Source organism: Rhinoraja longicauda, chromosome 18 (genome assembly GCF_053455715.1).
Source record: "Rhinoraja longicauda isolate Sanriku21f chromosome 18, sRhiLon1.1, whole genome shotgun sequence".
NCBI classification, from domain to species: Eukaryota; Metazoa; Chordata; class Chondrichthyes; order Rajiformes; family Arhynchobatidae; genus Rhinoraja; species Rhinoraja longicauda.
Genome location: NC_135970.1, coordinates 34,297,720 through 34,322,535, shown reverse-complemented (window position 1 = coordinate 34,322,535; position 24,816 = coordinate 34,297,720). Strand labels below are relative to the sequence as shown.

General features: G+C 47.0%; 1 protein-coding gene across 3 annotated transcripts in view; it reads left to right on the top strand.

The window, feature by feature from the left end:
- luzp2 (leucine zipper protein 2) overlaps window positions 1-24,816 on the top strand; it is a 206,596-nt gene that overhangs the window by 117,855 nt on the left and 63,925 nt on the right. For 2 of the 3 annotated variants that reach the window (XM_078415491.1, XM_078415489.1), the window contains exons 2-3: window positions 376-493; window positions 9,747-9,817. In XM_078415491.1, coding sequence (XP_078271617.1) covers window positions 376-493; window positions 9,747-9,817 — 189 coding nt within the window. The remainder of the gene's footprint in view (window positions 1-375; window positions 494-9,746; window positions 9,818-24,816) is intronic. The other variant, XM_078415490.1, reaches the window with a different exon arrangement.

The following is a 24,816-nucleotide window of genomic DNA, read 5'->3' as shown; positions in this document are numbered from 1 at the left end:
AGAGTTGCTGCCTCACAGCGCCAGAGAGATACAGGTTCGATCTTGACTACTGGTGTTGTCTGTATGGAGTTTGTACGTTCTCCCTGTGTCCTGCGTGGGTTTTCTCCGGGCGCTCCGGTTTCCTCCCACACTCCAACGACGTACAGGTTTGTAGTATAATTGGCTTTGTATAGTTGTAAATTATCCCTCGTGTTTGTGTAGGATAGCGTTAGTGTGCTGGGATCGCAGGTCGGCGCGGACTTGACGGGCTGAAGGGCTTGTAACAACGCTGTATCTCTAAACTAAACTAAATTAAACTGTTTGTTTTTGAATCTGCAGTCACTTGTGTCTCTCTCAGCTTCTTATTTTAGTTCTTCCATCTTTCATGTCCTTTAGACGGGGTTACGAAGATCTGGAAAGCAAGCTAAAAAAGATTTCAATGGAAAAAAGCAGCTTTCTTCAGCAACTCTCCAAATCAACACCAGACCTACAAGGAATGAAGGGAAGCCTCCAGGTTAGACAACATCAACACGGTTAACAAGACATAAGATATCCATCCAAGATGGCGCCCAACCCAGGCGACCATTTGCGTGCTAGCAGATCTGTAATCACACATTACAATCGCTCCACACTCTTAAATCTCTACTCCTACAGCACCATTTCTTATTTTAACTATGTTCCCTTGAGTTTAGTTCAGTTTAGTTTAGAGATACAGTGCGGAACAGGCCCTTCGGCCCGCCGAGCCCGCACAAACCAGCGATTCCCACACACCATCACCATCTGACATACATCAGGGATAATTTGAACTTATACCAAAGCCAATTAACCTACAAACCTGCACGTCTTTGGAGTGTGGGAGGAAACCGGAGATCTCGGAGAAAACCCACGCAGGTCACGGGGGTAACGAACGAACTCCGAACGGACAGCGCCCGTAGTCGGGTTCGAACCCGGGTCCCCAGCACTGCAAGTGCCGTAAGGCAACAACTCTACTGCTGCGTCACAGTGCCACCCTTATCATGTATCTATACACCGTAAATGGCACGATTGTAATCACGTATGGTTTTTCCGCTGACTGGTTAGCTAGCGACAATATTTTTCACTGTACCTCGGTACATGTTACAATAAACGAAACTAAACTGATAATGAGTATGAAGCAGCAGTTATTGACAGCCCCTCATGCTACATCAACATTCTTGGCTAATGGACTGAGTATAATTCGTATTATGAATACGAAAATAATGATGCTCGCAATACTTCCGCGTCAGTCTGAAGAAGGGTCTCGACCCGAAACGTCACCCATTCCTTCTCCCCAGAGATGCTGCCTGACCCGCTGAGTTACTCCAGCATTTTGTGAATAAATACGTTCCACATCAGAAATGTTGGGCCCCTTTATAGAGAATATAATGTCATTATAATGTTATGGTTTTGGTCACCCTGCTATAGGAAGGATGTCGTTAAGCTGGAAAGGGTGCAGAGAAGATTCACGAGGACGTTGCCAGGACTCAAGGGCCTTGGCTATGGGAAGAGGATGGGCAGATTTTGGCTTTATTCCATGCAGCGCAGGAGGCAGAGGGGTGACATCGTAGGGGTGTATAAGATCGCGAGGGGAATAGATAGGGTGAATGCACAGTCTTTTACCCAGAGTAGGGGAATCAAGAAACAGGTTTAAGCTGAGAGGGGAAAGATTTAATAGGAAACTGAGGGGCAATGTTGTCAAGCAGAGGGTGGTAGGTCTTTAGAACGAGCTGGAGGTAGCTAAGGAGGTACTATAACAACATTTAAAAGACATTTGGACAGGTACATGGATAGGGAAGATTTAGAGGGATTTGCCAAATGCGGGCAGGTGGGACTAGTGTAGATGGGGCATATTCAATGCAGTTAATGGGGTAAATATTTACCTCTCAATAAAGGCATGCTAACTGTCCCTAATTAGTCCCTTTCTAAATGTACCTAAATCCTGTTCCTGAGGATTAAGATCTGATGGAAGGTAGACACAAAAAGCTGGAGTACCTCAACGGGTCAGACAGCATCTCTGGAGAAAAGGAATAGGTGACCCTTCTTCAGATCTGATGGGATTGGAGAAAACACAGTAGGTGGGACTAGCGTAGGTCTCGGTCGTCGTGTACGCGTTGGGCCGGGGGGCCTGTTTCCGCGCTGTGAGACTCGATGAGTCTATGAGAATAGTGATTGAACCCCCAGCAGATAAAGTGGACCTGGTGATTGTTGAGACAGGTGCATTTGCAGAGAAATGGAGGTGCTCTGCCTCAAGATGGCCAAACACACTTTATTCTTTTAAATCATTGTTGTAGACAAATACGACTCACTTGACTATCAAGCAATGTTATTCAATTATTTTAGCCACAATACTCTGCGGTCATATGATAGATTGAATACAATTTTACTGTATCGTTATCATTTCTGAATGGCATCCATTAACTATAAACTTTGAAGACCATTCCCTCTCAGGAGAGCACTTTTCCACATTCTTGTTGAATAATCTTGGCTGATTATCTCCTCACTGCATAAATAATTCGTTAGCCTACCTGGAAATTTAAAAAAAAACAGTTCCATCTCCTCACAAATGAGATCCTCAATACTGAACAATGATACGTTGGCTCGGGCACAATCTGTACCATGGAGATGAAAGGGTCGTCGTCCTGTGACGTTCTACCACTATTCTGACATTATCTCCATAAGCTGTAAGAAAATAACTGCAGATGCTGGTACAAATCGAAGGTATTTATTCACAAAATGCTGGAGTAACTCAGCGGGTCACGCAGCATCTCAGGAGAGAAGGAATGGCCGACGTTTCGGGTCGAGACCCTTCTTCAGTCTAAAGAAGGGTCTCGACCCAAAACGTCGCCCATTCCTTCCCTCCTGAGATGCTGCCTGACCTGCTGAGTTACTCCAGCATTTTGTGAATAATTATCTTCATAAGCTGATAAGTGATAGGAGCAGAATTAGGCCATTTGGCCCATCAAGTCTACTCCGCCCATCAATCATGGCTGATCTATCTCTCCCTCCTAACCCCATTCTCCTGCCTTCTCCCCGTAACCCCTGACACCCGTGTTAATCAAGAATCTATCTATCTCTGCCTTAAAAAAATACCCATGGACTTGGCCTCCACAGTCTTCTGTGGCAATGAATTCCACAGATTCACCACCCTCTGGCTGATGAAATTCCTCCTCATCCCTCTTCCTAAAGGAACGTCCCTTAATTCTGAGGCTGTGGCCTCTGGTCCGAGACTCTCCCACTAGTGGAAACATCCACTCTATCCAGGTGTTTCACAAGTAGCGATACAAAACATCCAAGTATTGTTTAATAAATTGTATTGTGGCTTAAATTGAATTTCCTATTCATTTTTTTCCTCTTTTGTGTAGCTAATCTCATGCTGAATTCTTCCTGTTCAGTCATTGCCCTGTTTATTCTTTCATCTTTTATTGCCCTTGGCTGGGGAGATGTATTGATTATCCTCACAGTCCTCAAGGCTCTAGGTAACTGGTTGATTTGACAACACTGTTATTTTCGCTCAGAGGGTGGTGGCTTTATGGAACAGGCTGCCAGAGGAGGCAGTGGGAAAACAGGTACCATAGCAACATTTAAAATACACTTGGACAGGTACATGGAAAGGCTGAGAGGGATATGGACCAAACGTGGGCACATGGGACTCACTTTGATGAGGCCTCTTGGTTGACATGGATAGGTTGGGCCGAAGGGCCTGTTTCCATGCTCGATGACTCTGACTCGAAGACACATTTCCTTTAATTTGGTGGGAAAGTTTAATTCAGTTTCATTTAGGGAGTGGATGAGAAAGTTGGATAACAGAACTAGTGTGAACAGGTGATCGATGTTCTTAAGGTCGTGTCATGTGATAGGAGCAGAATTAGGCCATTCGGCCCATCAAGTTTACTCTGCCATTCAATCATGGCTGATCTAGAAACATAGAAACATAGAAAATAGGTGCAGGAGTAGGCCATTCGGCCCTTCGAGCCTGCACCGCCATTCAATATGATCATGGCTGATCATCCAGCTCAGTAACCTGTACCTGCCTTCTCTCCATACCCCCTGATCCCTTTAGCAAAAAGGGCCACATCTAACTCCCTCTTAAACATAGTCAATGAACTGGCCTCAACTACCTTCTGTGGCAGAGAATTCCACAGACTCACCACTCTCTGTGTGAAGAAATGTTTTCTCATCTCGGTCCTAAAAGACTTCCCCCTTATCCTTAAGCTGTGACCCCTGGTTCTGGACTCCCCCAACATCGGGAACAATCTTCCCGCATCTAGCCTCTCCAACCCCTTAAGAATTTTATATGTTTCTATAAGATCCCCCCTCAGTCTTCTAAATTCCAGCGAGTACAAGCCTAGTCTATCCAGTCTTTCTTCATATGAAAGTCCCGCCATCCCAGGGATCAATCTAGTGAACCTTCTCTGTACTCCCTCTAAGGCAAGAACGTCTTTCCCCAGATTAGGAGACCAAAACTCAACACAATACTCCAGGTGCGGTCTCACCAAGGCCCTGTACAACTGCAGTAGAACCTACCTGCTCCTAAACTCAAATCCTCTTGCTATGAATGCCAACATACCATTCGCTTTCTTCACTGCCTGCTGCACCTGCACGCTTGCTTTCAATGACTGGTGCACCATGACACGCAGGTCACGTTGCATCTCCCCTTCATCTATCTCTCCTTCCTAACCCCATTCCTGCCTTCTCCCCATAACCTCTGACACCCGTACCAATCAAGAATCTATCTGTCTCTGCCTCGAAAATATCCACTGACTTGGCCTCCACAGCCTTCTATGGCAATGAATTCTGCAGTTTCACCACCCTCCTCTGACTGAAGACATTGAAGTTGAGCCAAAAGGTTTGTTTCTGTGCTGTGTTACTCTTTGACTCTACGGGTCATTTCCATTGAGTTGGTGAGGAAAGTTTAATTCAGGATTTAATTTAGCGAGGTGTGAAACCGGGATAATATAGAACGAGAGAGAGCTCCTAAGGATAGCGGAGTCAGGGGGTATGGGGAGAAGGCGGGAACGGGGTACTGATTGAGAATGATCAGCCATGATCACATTGAATGGCGGTGCTGGCTCGAAGGGCCGAATGGCCTCCTCCTGCACCTATTGTCTATTGTCTATTGTCTATAGTGTGGTTGGTCAGTGTGCAGTGAGAAACTGCTTCCATTCGGTATTTCTAAAACTAAAACTAGTCTCTAGCAAACATTGAAGCAAAATTAGACGTTACCTTATAGGTTTTAACATTTATACCGAGCCAATTAACTGACATACCTGTACATCTTTGGAGTGTGGGAGGAAACCGGAGATCCCGGAGAAAACCCACGCAGGTCACGGGGAGAACGTGCAAACTCCACACAGTCAGCACCCGTAGTCAGGATCGAACCCGGGTCTCTGGCGCTGTGAGGCAGCAACTCTACCGCCGCGCAGTTCAGTTCAGTTCAGTTTAGTTTAGTTTAGCTTATTGTCACGTGTACCGATGCACAGTGAAAACGTTTTGTCCCACATCCCAAAGACGTGCGGGTTCGTAGGTCAATCTAGCCCTCTAGTGTGTCGGGAGTGGATGCGAAAATGGGATAGCATAGAACTAGTGTGAACGGGTGAGCGATGGTCAGCGTGGACTCAGTGGGCTGAAGGGCCTGATTACATGCTGTATCTCCAACAAAATCTAAAGAGGTTTACCTGGCACTTGTTAAAGTATCCAGATTTCTCAGCTTGAAGTACGGGGCAGACTCAGGAAATTGGTCTTCAAGTTGAACTCAGTACTTTGACAAAAGCCAGCGCGTGCTGTGTAGTTGTGAAGAGAGATTCGGAATGTTTTGGGTCAGTAACCTTTCATCAAAATGGAAAGGCAGCTTTCGAAGACACTCAAGTAGTCATTGATTTGAAACAAGTATTCTGTTTCTCTGTTTTTTTTCTCCTCACAAATGTTGCGCAAACTGCTGTGTATTTACAGTATTTTCTGTTTTTATTTTGGACATCAGGTATTATGTATCAGCAGTAATATTTTACATGGAGCCTCGCAGAAAATATAAATGTACCAACATGTTTTAAAAGAAAACTGAATTCAGGGTGTCGGGGGTTATGGGGAGAAGGCAGGAGAATGGGGTTGAGAGGGAAAGATAGATCGGCCATGATTGAATGGCAGAGTTGACTTGATGGGCCGAATGGCCTAATTCTGCTCCTATCACATGATCTTATGAACTTTATAAATGCATGTAATGTGATTTGCTTATCACATAAGTGATAAATTAGATAGATTTGGTAGATTTGTGCTTGGCTGACCTTCAGAGGTTTAGATTAGATTAGAGAGGCAGCATAGAAACAGGCCCTTCGGCCCATCGAGTCCACACCGACCATCGATCACCCGTCCACACTAGTTCTATGTTATCACATTTGCGCATCCACTCCCCGCACACTGGAGAGACATTTACAGAGGGTCAATTAACCTACAAACCCGCACGTCTTTGTGATGTGGGCGGAAACCCACGCAGTCGCAGGGGGATTGTGCAAACTCCGCACAGACAGCACCCGAGGTAGGGATCGAACCTGGGACTCAGGAGCTGTGAAACAGCAGCTCTACCCGCTGCACCACTGTGATGCACATCTGTCCCTCGGAGCAGTGAAGAGAGGAAGAGGAGAAGGATCTGTGGAGAGAAGGCATTTACTATTTCAATTTTAATTTCAGATTCCGTTTCGGTAGTATATTGTCACGTGTACCCAGGTACAGTAAAAATCTTTTGTTGCGTGCTACCCAGTCAACGGAAAGACAATACGTTGTCTACCAACACCATCACCACAGTAAAGAAGGCACAGCAGAGACTCCACTTCCTGAGGATCCTCAGGAAAACCAACCTGCAGGAGAAGCTCATGTTGTCCTTCTATCGCTGCTCCATCGAGAGTGTGCTGGCATACTGTATAACCACATGGTATGCCAGCTGCTCAGAAAAGGACAGGAAGGCCCTTCAGAGGGTCATCACGACGGCCCAGAAGATCATCGACTGCTCACTGCCCTCCCTGGAGCACCTGTTCAGCCTACGCTGCCTCAGTAGAGCAGGCAAAATAATAAAAGATCCATCCCACCCCGGCCACCGTCTGTTTGTTCATCTGCCCTCTGGTCGATGTTTCAGGTCGATCAAATCCCGAACAAACAGACTTAAGAACAGTTTTTACCCCAGGGCCATACGAGAACTGAACACTACCTTTGCACTAGGCAACACCGTTAAAAAATCTTGTACTTAATATAATTGTATTTATGTATTTATTTGTTTTTGCATTTATTGCATATATGTTTGTACGCACCGTCAGGATTGGCTATTTTTTAATTTCGTTGTACTCGTTGCAATGACAATAAATGAATATTATTATTATTATTATTATTATTATTGCAATCGAGCCCCTTACAGTGTACAGATACATAATAAGGGAATGTCACAGTTAAAGTAAGAAATGTTGCTGTCGGAGTAGAGATTTAAGAGTGTGGAGCGATTGCATTGTGTGATTGTAGATCTGCTTCTGTGGCCGGCACGCACATAGTCGCCTGGGTTGGGCGCCATCTTGGAATTTGGAATTTAATAACGTGTTCCAGCTGAAATTCAAACATGAAACAATATGCCGTTCAATGTAAGCATTTCACATAAGCCAATGTTTTTGTTCACAGCAACAGGTATCAAGTTAGAAAATACTTTAGTTTAGTTTTGAGACACAGCGCAGAAACAGGCCCTTCGGCCCGCCGCATCCGCACCGACCAGCGATCCCCGCACACTAACACTATCCTACACACACCAGGGACAATTTACATTTAACCTACCAAACCAATTAACCTACAAACCTGTACGTCTTTGGAGTGTGGGAGGAAACCGAAGATCTCAAAGATGGAGTCACAGGGAGAATGTACAAACTCCATACAGACAGCACCCGCAGTCGGGATCGAACCCGGGTCTCTGGCGCTGTCAGGCAGCAACTCTTCCGCTGCGCCCGTTTTAACATGGAAAAGTTTTTTCTCAGCAGGAATGCATGCAGTCTTTTACCCAGCGTAGGGGAATCAAGAACCAGAGGGCAGAGATTTAAGGTGAGAAGGGAAAGATTTAATAAGAAGCTTGAGGGGCAATTTTTTGCACAGTGGGTGGTGGGTGTACGGAATGCGCTGCAGGTGAGGTAGTTGAGGCAGGTATTATAACAGCATTTAAAAGTCATTTAAACAGGTACATGGATAGGGCAGGTTTATAGGGATATGGGCCAAATGCAGGCAAATGGGACCAGTGTAGATGCGGCATCTTGGTGGGTCAAAGAGCTTGTTTCCCTGCTGTATGGATCTATGACTATACAGTATAAACGGCCTGTCCCACTTAGGCGATTTTAAGGCGACTGCCGGCGACTAGGGTGTCGACGAACGATCGCCGGGGTGTCGCAGGGATGATCGTGAGGAGTCTTCCGTGGATCGTAGTGGATCTCGGAGCGTCGCTGAGAAATCAAACGGTTTGAAATCTCTCGGCAACAGCTGGCTTGTCGCCAGGTATCGCAGCGTATTGCGTTCGCTGTCGCATGCTGTCCCCAGGTTTGATGCTTCTAAGATGCATTTAGAAGCACATAATATTGAAACAAGTAAAGTCATTTCAAAATACCATAAAATGCTTGTGTTTAACCAATTTATTTACCGTCAGGACATTTGACAGGTAGATTGGAGGCGGCAGTTTGACGGTCAGGTAAGCGTGGGGAATTTTCGCAATGTTTTTGGCCTCAGCCATTACATTTAAAGTGGGCTCCAAACCCAGATATGCAACCCAGAAACCAAATATGCATCTCCCTTACATTTTCAAAGAATGCCCACACACTTTTCACAAAATTCCACTGAACCACTTTTTAATTTTTTTAAAAAAATACAGCTATTAGTAAACTGGAAGTAAATCCAGTTTATTTCTTGTTACAGTGAAGCTTGGTTTTTAAGTAACCTATACAAGGTGTTATAGTTCAAAACTCTCAAGTACTTACCGACTTGTCAGTGATTTCAGCGAAAACCAGGACGCCGGAGAAGCATTGACGGCGTGGGAATTTCGCGATGTTTCCGAAGACGCTGTAATCTCGACCTGACTCGGCATTGTCGTGGTCATTGTCGTCGGGTAAAAGAAAAGTTCGGCGATCTGCTACGACTTTGACAGTCGCCGGCAGTCGCCAAAAAGATCGCCTAAGTGGCACAGGCCCTTTAAACACATTCATATAATGTCAATCATAGATACAACTATGATATAACAAGACAATGATTCATTCTACGTTTTCCTTGAACCTTTGCCCCCTTTGATCTCTCGCTTTCACACCTTTCCCTTCCATATCTCTGTGTCTCCCTCTCCCCCGACTCTCAGTCTGAAGAAAGGTCTTGACCCGAAACGTCACCCTTTCCCTCTCTCCAGAGATGCTGCCTGTCCCGCTGAGTTACTCCAGCATTCTGTATCTACTAAAGATGCAACTAACCGTGATTGTGTACTTCCTCGTGAGTAGATGGTAAGTTGGTAATGCCCATACGTGTTGGCACGGTTCCTTACAATGTTATCGTTCCACTGCTAAAATGGTTCCCTTGAAACTGAGAGAAAAGATGTTTTCTTATTTAGAATCGATGTTTTCTTATTTAGAAAAAAAAAAGTTTGGTACTTGTTCTCGGTGGAGCATTGATTAATGTTGTTGAAATTACACTGCCACGATGTTTGATTTGTGAAACCCTTTCTTACTACAACATTTATTCCTTTGCAAACTCCCCGACAGTCCTTGAAAACGGATGGCACAGTTATCAAAAACGATGTGCAAGAACTCCTGGAGATAAGCCAGAAGCAGAAGTGAGTGTTTTGCTTTTGATTATTGTCTTAGCTGAAGGAAAAAAAAACCTTCTTGGAGTAATAATGTGGAATATATTGATGATATTACCCTCAATTGTAGTGCTGCCCATGTGCTGAGATTTCAATAAATACTATGTTTACTCGGTTTGCTGAGGGTCTGATCTCAGGGCGGCCACGGGGTGGCGCAGCGGTAGAGCTGCCGCCTTACAGCGTTTGCAGCGCCGGAGACCCGGGTTTGATCCCGACTACGGGTGCTGTCTGTACGGAGTTTGCACGTTCTCACCGGGACCTGCGTGGGTTTTCTCCGAGATCTTAGGTTTCCTCCTACACTCCAAAGACGTACAGGTTTGCAGGTTAATTGGCTTGGTGTATGTGTAAAATTGTCTCTAGTGCGTGTACGATAGTGTTAGTGCGCGGGGATCGCTGGTCAGTCCGGACTCAGTGGGCCAAAGGGCCTGTTTCCGCGCTGTATCTCTAAACTTAAAAAAATTAGACTAAATCACTTACAATTGGCGTACACACGAGGAACTGCAGGTGCTGGTTCACCAAAAAAAGACACGGCGTGCTGGAGTCAGTGCGTCCATCAGTCTGGAGTGGGCCATTCGGAAACGGCTGGGAGGTCAACAAAGGTTCGGACCAACCAAAGAGCGTCGTTCACCGAGTTCATGACTTCCCAGCAGACCTGGAAGTCCATCTCCGAATGTGTCCCTGGGAACAGTCCGCAAATCACAGAGTCCTCAGTCACGGAGCTGTTCCGGAGAAACCGTTTAGGAAAGAACTGCAGATGCTGGTTTAAAGCGAAGGTAGACACAAAAAGCTGGAGTAACTCAGCGGGTCAGGCAGTATCTCTGGAGAGAAGGAACGGGTGGCATTTCGGGTCGAGACCCTTGCATTCTTCTCTAGACTGGCTCCAGTCCCCTGGGGAGGAATTCCCACACAGGATCTGCATTACATTATTGTGGTCTCCTTATTAATGCTATCCCATCCCCTAACCCTTCTTTCAATCTATAGTGAAGCATATCAGTACAGTGAATAGGTCATAAGATCATAAGTGATAGGAGCAGAATTGGGCCATTCAGCCCATCAAGCCTACTCCGCCATTCAATCATGGCTGATCTATCTCTCCCTCCTAACCCCATTCTCCTGCCTTCTCCCCGTAACCTCTGACACCCGAACTAATCAAGAATCTATCTATCTCTGCCTTAAAAATATCCATTGACAGCCTCCACAGCCTTCTGTGGCAATGAGCTCCACTGGAATATAAATGGAATATCTATGTATTACTAAACCTCTCATCTTGTTTGTTCCTCCGTATGTTTGTCCTGTATGTTTGTTTGTGCCGTTTTCATCCGGAAATAAACGGTACACGACATCGCGACAATGTTTGGCCCACCCTACTCACCATTCCCCCCGCGGCCTCAATAAAACCACTTTTGTTACTTTTTGAAAACAATTTACCTAATAAACTGTAATAAATGCGCTGCCCCTCCTCCACCTCCCCCCCCCCCCGCAGGGAGGACCGGCGCCCGTCCCGGCGTTCCCCGCGCCTGACCTCCCTCCCGTGGTGCAGCGCGGTGGCAGAGGCGGCAGCAGACGGTCCAACAAGATGGCCATCGCCACCGTTTGCCGCCCGTCGCCGCCGTTCCCCGCTGCTCGCCGCCATTCGCCACCGAGCTGCAGGAGAGGCTTCGGGCCCACGGCACGCTCTGGCTGCAACGCTGGACGCACGGAGCCGAGGTGAGTGACTCCCTCTCCCCTTCCCTGTCCCCCCTCGCAGGCCACGACCCCGGGCGAAACTCCGCGCCCGGCAACGGCTCCACGGATAAGGCTTGGCGGGACCGCAGAATCGTCGGTTGGGGTAGGGTTGCCCAGCCCGCAGGAGAAATTTGGATCCAGTGGGTCCACCTCAGTCTAGTTAAACATCAAAGCATTGGATTCAATTAGTTTGGTTACCTTATTTCTCTTTATTTCTATAATTGGGGTGGATATTTTATAGATTGATAGCGCGCACCATAATCAAATAAAATTCAAATCATAAAAGCCTCACCAAAACCAAACCAATGTAAGAAAATAACTGCAGATGCTGGTACAAATCGAAGGTATTTATTCACAAAATGCTGGAGTAACTCAGCAGGTCAGGCAGCATCTCAGGAGAGAAGGAATGGGTGACGTTTCGGGTCGAAACCCTTCTTCAGACTGAATGTTCCTTGTAGTTAAGCCTCTGACATTTGGGCCATTGTATAGATGCAATGAAAAAAAGTCAAATAATGGGTGGCAGACAGATACATTTGTCTGATTTTGTCAGAAACTCATGATTGTGCTCTGAATTTAATTAGCTTACCATGTCGGCAAGCATCCTGCAAAATCCATACATTTTTAGCAAATAAATAAACAATGTCATTTGAGCTGTACTTCAGGAGACAAAAATAGGCAATTAAAACATTGCATTTGAGCTTACACCTTGAATTGTAGGTTCTATATCGTGAGACATCCATATTAATCTAAGCCATAAGCACTTTATATTCATAATCCAAGCCCTGATGCTGGAAAGCCCCTCAAGGCATTCCACTCTGTTATAATAACCTTGTCCGTAAGGCGTATTCTGTGCATTAATATGGCTTCTAATGGAAATACATCCTCAGAGAACTCATCAATATATATTCTAATAAACTCAGTACTATCGATTTGTTGATGTAGTTGAATTGGGGAGATGGCGTCGTTGAGGCAACTGAACCATCCTACCCCACAACCAGAGAGCAGTGCTGAACTACTATCTACCTCATTGGTGACCCTCGGACTATCCTTGATCGGACTTTGCTGGCCTTACCTTGCACAAAACGTTATTCCCTTATCATGTATCTGTACAGTGCGAATGGCTCTAGTAATCATGTATTGTCTTTCCGCTGACTGGCTAGCACGCAACAAAAGAGCTTTTCACAGTACCTCGGTACACGTGACAATAAACTAAACTCATCTGATTCTGTTCAAAAGAAAGGTAAGCAAAATGGAACGTTCAATGCTACACTTGAGGGTGGCACAGGAGTGCAGCCGGTAGAGCTGCTGCTTCACAGCGCCAGAGATCCTGACCTCGGCTGCTGTCCGTGTGGAGTTTGTACATTCTCCCTGTGACCGCGTGGGTCTCCTCCAGTTTCCCCTCACATCCCAAAGACGTGCGGGTTTGCAGCTCGCAAAATTGCCTCTCGTGAGTGGGGAATGGATGCAAAAGTTGGATAACGTAGAACGAGTGTGAATGGGTGATCGATGGCCAGAGTGGACTCAGTGGGCCTGAGAGCCTGTTTCCGTGCCGCATCTCTAAACTGAACTATTAATCTCTTTCAGAGCACACACAATCCCTTGCAAAAAGTGTTATGCAAATAGCAGCCTGATGAATGAACAGTGCCAACTATTAAAGGTATCACAATATGCTGGAGTAACTCAGCAGGTCAGGCAGCATCGAGGAGAGTGGGAATGGGTGACGTTTCGGGTCGAGACCCTTCTTCAGACTTTAGCTCTCTCAGTACCAACTAATAAAGTTCCAAAAACCAAGGGTGGAATGTGGAAATCAGAAAAAAGACTGGACTGTTGACTCGAGTGACAATACATCTCCATCTGCATGAGCATGACTGTTTAAGCTATGAAAGCGAAGGTTTAATCCTAACAGAAATGCAGTGGAGCGTCACAGAAGAGAAAGCATTGAGAAAACACTTGGACAGGCACATGGATAGGAAAGGTTTAGAGGGATATGGGACAAGCACAGGCAAATAGGACTAGCTTGGATGGGGTATCTTGGTCGGCATGAGCAAGCTGGACTAAAGGTGCTGCTTCCATGCTGTGTGACTGTGTGGCACGGTGGCATGGCGGTAGAGTTGCAGCTTCACAGCGCCAGAGACCCTGGTTCGATCCTGACTACGGGTGCTGTCTGTGTGGAGTTTGTACGTTCTCCCTGTGACCTGCGTGGGTTTTGTCCGGGTGCTCCGGTTTCCTCCCACACTCCAAAGACGTACAGGTTTGTAGGTTAATTGGCTTCGGTAAAATTGTAAATTGTCCCCAGTGTGTGCAGGATAGTGTTAGTGTGCGGGGGATCGCTGGTCGGTGCGGACTCGGTGGGACGGAGGGCCTGTTTCCACGCTGTATCTCTAAAGTCTAAAATCTAAAGACTCGCAAAGATCTTTCAATGGGAAGCCTACAATCGGCTACTTTGAGAAATGACTTGCTAGAGTCAGTGGGAGATTGCTCGGAGAGCGAGCAGCAGTTCTACATTTAATACGAGTGAAATGATGTTTGAAGAAAGTCAAGTTCCACGGCATGAATCACGAATCGGGACGTTATTCCCTTATCTTCCTGTCTCCACCTATATCCTTCCTTTGTCCCACCCCCCTGACATCAGTCTGAAGAAGGGTCTCGACCCGAAACATCACCCATTCCTTCTCTCCTGAGATGCTGCCTGACCTGCTGAGTTACTCCAGCATTTTGTGAATAAACGCCATTTACAGTGTAGAGATACATGATAAGGGAATAACATTTAGTGCAAGGTAAAGCCAGCAAAGTCCGGTCGACGATAGTCCAAGGGTAATCAATGAGGTAGATAGTAGTTCAGCACTGCTCTCTGGTTGTGGTAGGATGGTTCAGTTGCCTGATAACAGCGGAGAAGAAACTGGCCCTCAGAACCAGCCCCTCGTGTGGCATGGTGGCGCAGCGGTAGAGTTGCTGCCTTACAGCACTTGCAGCGCTGGAGACCCGGGTTCGATCCCGACTAAGGGCGCTGTCTGTATGGAGTTTGTACATTCTCCCCGTGACCTGCGTGGGTTTTCTCCGAGATCTTTGGTTTCCTTCCACACTCCAAAGAAGTACAGGTTTGTAGGGTAGCTGGCTTGGCATAAGAGTAAATTGTCCCTAGTGTGTATAGGATGGTGTTAGTGTGCGGGGATCGCTGGTCGGTGCGGACTCAGTGGGCCGAAGGGCCTGTTTCCGCGCTGTATCTCTAAACTAAATAAAACTAAACCAGAACCAGAAATCTAAGAGCATCAGGTAGAGGAAATGTGGCGATAATATTCAACAGGTCAAGCAGCACGTCTGAGGAGAAAAAAAATAGATTTGAGAAGGATAAAAAATCGATGACTTAACTTAACAATTTATGTACCATGCAATAGATTTGAAACTGAATATTGATAATAATCAGTAACAAACACTTGTGCAATTGGGAATTGGTTGCCTGTTGCATCCAAGTGTTGGTGATTCCAGGGTGTAGGAAGAAAAGTTCGACAGCGCACACCTCCAGATTCACGGACAGCTTCTTCCCAGCTGTATATCAAACAACTGAACCATCCTCTCATCAACTACAGAGCGGTCCTGACTTCCCATCTACCTCGTTGGAGACCCTCGCACTATCTTTAATCGGACTTTACTGGACTTTATCTTACACTAAACATTATTCCCTTTATTGTGTATCTGCACACTGTGGACCGTTTGATAGTAATCATGTATAGTCTTTCCACTGACTGGATAGCACGCACCAGCATTGTGCTGTATGTCTAAAGCCTAAAGTCTATTACAATCAGTCTGAAGAAAGGTCCTGACCCGAAATGTCCTCACCTATCACTTACCAGGGTCGGTCCTCACCTGTACCCACCTATCACTTACCAGGGTCGGTCCTCACCTGTACCCACCTATCACTTACCAGGTTCGGTCCTCACCTGTACCCACCTATCACTTACCAGGGTCGGTCCTCACCTGTACCCACCTATCACTTACCAGTCTTTTGGGCTGCCTCCACCTCTCTTCCAGCTTTCTCCCCCCTTACTACAATCAGTCTGATGAAGGGTCTTTACCAGAAACAGAAACGTCACCTGTCCGTGTTCTCCAGAGATGCTGCCTGACCCTCTGAGTTACTCCAGCACTTTATGTCTTTTTTGATAAACCAGCAACTGCAGTTCCTTGTGTCTACAGTCAAGGGAGTCGGTCTTCTGCTTTGTACTTGCACGCATTGCAGATCGGCAGATGGTACTTATTTCCCATGTGGGGGCCTAGCAGGCTTGTAAGTTTAGTTTGGTTTAAAGATACAGAGCGGAAACAGGCCCTTCGGCCCACCGGGTCTGTGCCGACCAGCGATCCGTGCAGACTAACGTTATCCTGCACACACTAGAGATAATTTACAATCGTACCAAGCCAAATAACCCACAAAGCTGTACGTCTTTGGAGTGTGGGAGGAAACCTGAACAACTGGAGAGAACCCACGCAGGTCGAGAGTCAAGAGTGTTTTATTGTCATATGTCCCAGATAGAACAATGAAATTATTACCTGCCGCAGCACCACAGAACATGTAAACGTAGTGCGCTGTAAACAATATGATAAATGGAGAGAAATAAAGTTCAGTGTGTATTTATACACATACTCACAAATACACATATAATCACGGGGAGAACGTACAAACTCCGTATTCACAGCACCCGTAGTCAGGATCGAACCGGGGTCTCTCGCAGTGTAAGGCATCAACTCTACCGCTGCGCCACCGTGCCTCCCTGGCACTACCAGGGATTAGTATGTTCAGCACTGCCATGCCCTTTACATCAGTACGCTTCTCCCTTCAGCGGAAGTCACTAACTGCAGGCAACGTACTGTAGGCTGCTCGCCAACCCCATGGAAGTAAGTATTCCACTATTGCTGTTCTTCTAACAGTTCACGGGATATTTGTTTCCCCTGAATGTACATTAAATGTCATCTTCCGATGCATTAGAGCGCGTTGGTATCTCTGCACCTCTCTCCCCCACCCTTCGGTTTTCTCCAAGGCTAAATAAAGTTAGATTACCAAAGGATGGCTGAATTCCAAATAGGCAGCTGGGATGCAGAATTTACTCGTCAAACCTTCACAGTAGGCAGAACCACTAACATTTCTATCAAGTCACCTTCAGGAACAAAAGACAGATTATTCCCCAAATCAGCAGTGCGTAGGAACGGCAGCCTACCTGAGACAAATGCATCAGGCTCTTGCACATCTTCACAAATGTTTAGTTTGGTTGTGAGATACAGTGTGGAATCAGGCCCTTCTGCCCACCGAGTCCGCTCCGACCAGCAATTCCCACACACTTTCACTAGCCTGCACGCACTAGGGACAATATACACATTTATACCAAGCCAATTAGCCTACAAACCTGTACGTCTTTGGAGTGTGGGAGGAAACCGGAGCACCCGGAGAAAACCCACGCAGGTCACGGGGAGAACGTACAAACTCCGTACAGACAGCATGGCCCACCGTCCGCTCCGACCAGCGATCCCCCGCACACTTACACTATCTTACACACTAGGGACGATCTAAAACTGTGATCACCTGTACACACTAGTTTTATCCCACGCACCAAGGGCAATTTCCAGAAGCCATTCAACCTGCAAACCTGCACATCTTTGGAATGTGAGTGGAAACCAGAGCACCTGGAGAAAACCCACGCGGGTCACAGGGAGAAGGTACAAATTCAGTGCAGACTGCAGCTGAGGTCAGGATCGAACCCGGGTCTCCGGCGCTGAGGCAACAACTCTACCGCTGCACCACCGTGCTGCCCCTTCTTAATTAGAATGGCAAACATTCAGACAGATTACTAACTGATATCAATGTATGATTTTCAACCGGTGTCAGGAAAGACTTTGCAGGACATTTGCTAAATTACTATGAGATATTTGCAGTCACTCGGATTGGAAATTTGCAACAGAAACAACCCCTGGTCTCTAATTCCAGGCCATGACTGGTTATTCTAGTTTTTGTCACTGAAGAACAAATGCGTCTAGCATGCGTTCTGCGCATTACTGAACAATAGACAATCAACAATAGACAATAGGTACAGGAGTAGGCCATTCGGCCCTTCGAGCCAGCACCACCATTCAATGTGATCATGGCTGATCATTCTCAATCAGTACCCCGTTCCTGCTTTCTCCCCATACCCCCTGACTCCGCTATCCTTAAGAGCTCTATCTAGCTCTCTCTTGTATGTATTGAGAGAATTGGCCTCCACTGCCCTCTGAGGCAGAGAATTCCACAGATTCACAATTCTCGGACTGAAAAAGTTTTTCCTCATCTCTGTTCTAATTGGCCTACCCCTTATTCTTAAACTGTGGCCCCTGGTTCTGGACTCCCCCAACATTGGGAACATGTTTCCTGCCTCTAATGTGTCCAACCCCTTAATAATCTTATACGTTTCGATAAGATCCCCTCTCATCCTTCTAAATTCCAGTGTATACAAACCTAGTCGCTCCAGTCTTTCAACATATGACAGTCCCGCCATTCCGGGAATTAACCTAGTAAACCTACGCTGCACGCCCTCAATAGCCCTCAATAATTGTTAATATAGAGCCATCACCCCTTTAAAGTGCTGGAGTAACTCAGCAGGTCAGGCGGTGGGTGTATGGGACAAGCTGCCAGAGGAGGCAGTTGAGGCAGGGACTATCCCAACGTTTAAGAAACAGTTAGACAGGTACACGACAGGTTTGGAGGGATGAGGACCAAATGCAGGCGGGTGGGACTAGTGCAGCTAGGACCTGTTGGCCAGTGTGGGCAAGCTGGGCCGACGGGCCTGTTTCCACACTGTATCACTGTATGACTCTATGACTTATATCTCTGGAGAACATGGTGAGATGGTGCTTTGGATCGGGCCCCGCTCTCCGGGTCTGAAAAAGAGTCTCGACCCGAAACATCACCATCCGTGTTCTCCAATGATGCCGCCTGCCCAACTGAAATACTCCAGCACTTTGTGTCTTTTTTTTTTCCAAACCAGCACCTGCAGTTCCTTGTTTTCCCCTTTACAAAGTTATCATGTGCTCTCAAGGTTGGGAATAATATTTTGTAGGAAACTCCAGAGATAGATTGTGAAGTCCCCTTGAATAAACGACACACATTTTATTTGATGACTTATGTCTGATATGTATAACTCTGAAATGGACTTCATTAGACATAAAGAATCTCAAATGGGCACAAGAGATATCATCCACTTACCCACTGGTTCAATGGTACTTTATTATCAACATGTACCGAGCTACAGTGAAAATCCATAACTGCATGCAGTTCAGTAAAACCTTACACACTCATAATAATAATAATAATATATTTATTTTATATAGCGCCTTATCACATGCTCAAAGCGCTTTACAAATACATTTAACATAAAGACAAACAGACAAACTATCCTGACGGAAAAGCGGCGAATACTCAACGCCAGCGTCCTCTCACGTCAGGGTCCGGCAGCAGACATCAAAAAGCACAAGACACACAGATACAATTTTTTACACAAAACAGCCATCACAGTGATTGCTCTAGGCATACCCTCACTGTGATGGAAGGCAAAGTCTTATCTCCTCCTCATTCTTCTCCCGTGGCGCCACGAGGCAGTCGAGGCTCCCAACCCCTTGAAGCCCCCACCGGGCGATGTAAAGTCCCAGGGCCGAGCCACGCAGGGCGATGAGAGTCCTGAGCCCCATTGGGACACATTGGGGCGGTGTACAAGCATCATAGGGTCATTGAGTGATACAGTGTGGATACAGGCCCTTCGGCCCAACTTGCCCACACCGGCCAACATGTCCCAGCTACACTAGTCACACCTGCCCGCGCTTGGTCCATATCCCTCCAAACCTAGTCCTATCCAAGTACCTGTCTAACTGTTTCTTAAGCATTGGGATAGTCCCTGCCTCAACTATCTCCTCTGGCAGCTTGTTCCATATACCTACCACACTTTGTGTGTCGCCACGTTTCCACTGCCATCTTGTAACCGTTCAAGTTCACGGCACGGTGGCGCAACGGTAGAGTTGCTGCCTCACAGCGAATGCTGCGCCGGAGACTCAGGTTCGATCCTGACGACGGGCGCCGTCTGTACGGAGTTTGTACGTTCTCCCCGTGACCTGCGTGGGTTTTCTCCGAGATCTTCGGTTTCCTCCCACACTCCAAAGATGTACAGGTATGTAGGTTAATTGACTGGGTAAATGTTTTTAAAAAATTGTCCCAGGTGTGTATAGGATAGATAGTGTTAATGTGCGGGGATCGCTGGGCGGTGCGGACTCGGTGGGCCGAAGGGCCTGTTTCCGCGCTGTATCTCTAAATCTAAATCATAAATCTAAAAAAATCTAAATCTAAAGTCCAAAGTTGTTGAAAATGTGGAGTGTTAACTTGGCTGTAAAGGCCCGTTGTCATGGCGACGGCATGGGGTGACATTTGCAGGGATCGGCCTGGCCTGGCCTGGCCTGGCCATGTTGTTGGTGTTCTCCACCGCTCCGTGCCACTGCAGGCCGCGTCCCATCCCTGCGCTCGGCCTCCTGCAGCTGTCCATCGGAAAAAGGGTAGGGACATTTTCTCCAAATTTATGTTTAGTTTAGATTAGAGACACACCACGGAACCAGGCCCTTCGGCCCACCGAGTCCGCGCCGACCAGCGATCCCCGCATATTAGCACTACCCTACACACACTATGGACAATTTACACATACACCAAGCCAATTTACCCAAAGAAGGGTCTCGACCCGAAACGTCACCCATTCCTTCTCTCCAGAGATGCTGCCTGTCCCGCTGAGTTACTCCAGCATTTTGTGTCTATCTTCAATTAACCTACAAACCTGCATGTCTTTGGAGTGTGGGAGGAAACCGAAGATCTCGGTGAAAACCCACGCAGGTCACGGGGAGAACGTACAAACTCCGTACAGACAGCAGCCGTAGTCGGGATCGAACCCGGATCTCCGGCGTTGCAAGCGCTGTAAGGCAGCAACTTCACCGCTGCGCCACCGCGGTATGTCCCGTACATTTGTTCACTGCTGTTTAACGATGAGATGACTCAGAGAGACTGCAGTGCATGCCTGTAGAGTAACATGCACACTGTAGAGTAACGTGCACACTGTGGAGTAACGTGCACACTGTGGAGTAACGTGCACACTGTGGAGTAACGTGCACACTGTAGAGTAACGTGCACACTGTGGAGTAACGTGCACACTGTGGAGTAACGTGCACACTGTGGAGTAACGTGCACACTGTAGAGTAACGTGCACACTGTGGAGTAACGTGCACACTGTGGAGTAACGTGCACACTAGAGTAACATGCACACTGTAGAGTAACATGCACACTGTAGAGTAACATGCACACTAGAGTAACATGCACACTGTAGAGTAACGTGCACACTGTGGAGTAACGTGCACACTGTGGAGTAACGTGCACACTGTAGAGTAACATGCACACTGTGGAGTAACATGACACACCTATCCATGCTGCCTGTCCCGCTGAGTTACTCTAGCGTTTTGTGTCTATCTTCAGTTTAAACCAACATCTGCAGTTCCTTCCTGAACACATCCAATATTCAGAACACCCAGGCAGTTCACAGTGGGCGGCAAGTCAAGAAGATTTCCCTTAATATTTCTTACATCAAACACACAGCACACATTTTCTATGCACGTTCTGCTTTCTTCTTAGGAAGAACTCTTTCACCAAGCAATCCGAAATGAATCTCATTTCTCTACTGTGTTCACCCCGAGCCCTCTGCACATTGTTACGCTGCTTTCTATGTGGTTTGAGAACTTTCGTTAACTGCCTCTCTTTCTGTCGGAAGTAAATTAGGTTTATGTTTAAGTTTATTATTGTCACGTGTACTGATGTACAGCAAAAAGCAGATCAGGTAGACACAAAAAGCTGGAGCAACTCAGCGGGATGGGCCGCATCCCCGGAGAGAAGGAATGGGTGACATTTTGTGTCGAGACCCTTCTTCTCTGGAGAGAAGGAATGGGTGACGTTTCGAGTCAAGACCCTTAAGGGTTTCGAGCCAAAACGTCACCCATTCCTTCTCTCCAGAGATGCTGCCTGTCCCGCTGAGTTACTCCAGCTTTGTGTGTCTATCTTGGGTTTAAACCAGCATCTGCAGTTCCTTCTTGCACAGATCAGATATACCATATACACAGGGGCACTCAGTTCAAACTCAAGTACAATAGGTAGAACAAAGGGGAAGACACTAAAGAACACCTCTTGACGAAAACAAAAGCAGAGAAGCTGGAGGAATTCAGCCAGTCAAGCATCATCTGTGGAAAGAGAAACCAGTTCACTTTTTGGGTCAATGTTTCTGGCCAATAATCCTCCATATGACCAGAAATGTTAACCGTTTTCTTTTTCCACAGATGCAACCTGACTGGTTGAGTTTTAGTTTAGTTTAGATTAGAGATACAGCGCGGAACAGGCCCTTCGGCCCACCGAGTCCGCACTGACCAGTAATCCCCGCACATTAACACTATCCTACAATTTTACATTTACACCGAGCCAATTAACCTACAAACCTGTACGTCTTTGGAGTGTGGGAGGAAACCGAAGATCTCAGAGAAATCACACATAGGTCACGGGGAGAACGTGCAAACTCCGTACAGACAGCACCCGTGGTCGGGATCGAACCCGGGTCCCTGGCGCTGTGAGCGCTGTAAGGCAGCGACTCTGCCGCTGCGCCACCGTGCTGCCGAGTTCTTCCAGCCTTTCTGTTTTTATTTTAGATTCCAGCATCTGCAGTTTTATTTGTTTAGTGGATCATCCCCTGACCTGATCGAAAACATTTAATCAGGATGCATCACAGCTTGGTTTGGGAACCAAGACCATCAGCCATGATCACATTGAATGGTGGTGCTGGCTCGAAGGGCCGAATGGTCTACTCCTGCACCTATTGTCTATTGTCAAGAAATTGCAGAGAATTGTGGGCACAGCCCAGACCATCACACAAACCAACCTCCCTTCCATTGACTCCATCTACACCTCACGCTGCCTCGGCAAGGCCAGCAGCATAATCAAGGACCAGTCGCACCCTGGCCACTCCCTCTTCTCCCCTCTCCCATCAGGGCAAAAGGTACAGAAGTGTGAAAACGCTCACCTCCAGATTCAGGGACAAGTTTCTTCCCAGCTGTTATCAGGCAACTGAACCATCCTACCACAACCAGAGAGCAGTCCTGAACTACCATCTACCTCATTGGAGACCCTCGGACCTTACTGGCCTTAACTTGCACTAAACGTTATTCCCTTATCATGTATCTGCACTATAAATGGATTGATTGTAATCATGTATCGTCTTTCCACTGGCTGGTTCACACGTAATAAAAGCTTTTCACTCTACATTGGTGCATGAACAATCAACTAAACTAAACTTATTTTCAAATGTCTCTCACATCTCTTTCAACCTATACCTTTAATCTTCTGAAATTCTGGGTCCTACCTCATACTTACTATCTCAACTGTTTGTTAACTTTTTGTAGTTCTCGCTGTGACTGTGCCATGTGTGTCATGTTACATAGAAACATAGAAAATAGGAGCAGGAGTAGGCCATTCGGCCCTTCGAGCCTGCACCGCCATTCAATATGATCATGGCTGATCATCCAGCTCAGTAGCCTGTACCTGCCTTCTCTCCATACCCCCTGATCCCTTTAGCAAAAAGGGCCACATCTAACTCCCTCTTAAATATAGCCAATGAACCGGCCTCAACAACCTTCTGTGGCAGAGAATTCCACAGACTCACCACTCTCTGTGTGAAGAAATATTTTCTCATCTCGGTCCTAAAAGACTTCCCCCTTATCCTTAAGCTGTGACCCCTGGTTCTGGACTCCCCCAACATCGGGAACAATCTTCCCGCATCTAGCCTCTCCAACCCCTTAAGAATTTTATATGTTTCTATAAGATCCCCCCTCAGTCTTCTAAATTCCAGCGAGTACAAGCCCAGTCTATCCAGTCTTTCCTCATATGAAAGTCCCGCCATTCCAGGGCTCAATCTGGTGAACCTTCTCTGTACTCCCTCTAAGGCAAGAACGTCTTTCCTCAGGTTAGGAGACCAAAACTGCACACAATACACCAGGTGCGGTCTCACCAGGGCCCTGTACATCTGCAGCAGAACCTCCCTGCTCCTAAACTCAAATCCTCTTGCTATGAATGCCAACATGTTACTCTATATTGTGTCATGTTACTCCACAGCGTGCATGTTAATCCACAGGCATGCACTGCAATCTCTCTGAGTCTTCCCATCGTTGTGCTGAACAAATGCACTGGGACATAAACTTGGACAACAAGTCCCTACCTTTCTTCTGATTAGCAGCTTCACGAGGCCGAGTGGATCAGTTGCAGCCTGCGGGGACTTACACAATCTTTAACTCCACCTCCCATTCCCACACTGACCTCCTCCATTGTCAGAGTGAGGCCCAGCGCAAATTGGAGGAACAGCACCTCATATTTCGCTTGGGCAGCTTACACCCCAGCGGTATGAACATTGACTTCTCTAACTTCAAATAGCCTTTGCTTTCCCTCCCTGCCCACCCCCTCCCCCTTCCCAGTTCTCCCACCAGTCTGACTGTCCGACTACATTCTATCTCTGTCCCGCCCACTCCCCTGACATCAGTCTGAAGAAGGGTCTCGACCCGAAACGTCACCCATTCCTTCTCTCCAGAGATGCTGCCTGTCCCGCTGAGTTACTCCAGCATTTTGTGCCTGTCTGGGACTGATACCATGCCTTGTATGAGAGAACATCCGCTTCAGCCTGCAGACATCTTTGCTGCAAATCTTTGCATCGCCAATTTGGTGAAACAGTCAAAAGCTCCATAAGCTTCCGGCAAAACTCCATTCGGGCATGAAGCATCTGGCAAGATTTAGAATACAGTCAAGCACTTTGTTTAGAGATGCAGCATGGAAAGGTCCCTGCGGCCCATCTTGTCCAAGCCATCCATTAATCACCCGACTTCTATGTTATCCTGCTTTCTCATCCACTCTCTACACATCAGGGGGCAATTTACAGAGGGGCAAATTAACCTACAAACCCGCACGTATTTCGGATGTGGGAGGAAACCGGAGCACCCGGAGGAAACCCACGCGGTCACGGGGAGAACGTGCAAACTCCACACACACACACACACACACACAGGCCGAGGCCAGGATCGAACCCGGGTCCCTGGTGCTGTGAGGCAGGCAGCGGCTCTACCCGGCGTGCTGTCGTGTAATAACAATAATAAGAGATATACTGTGGCTCTTAGGGCTA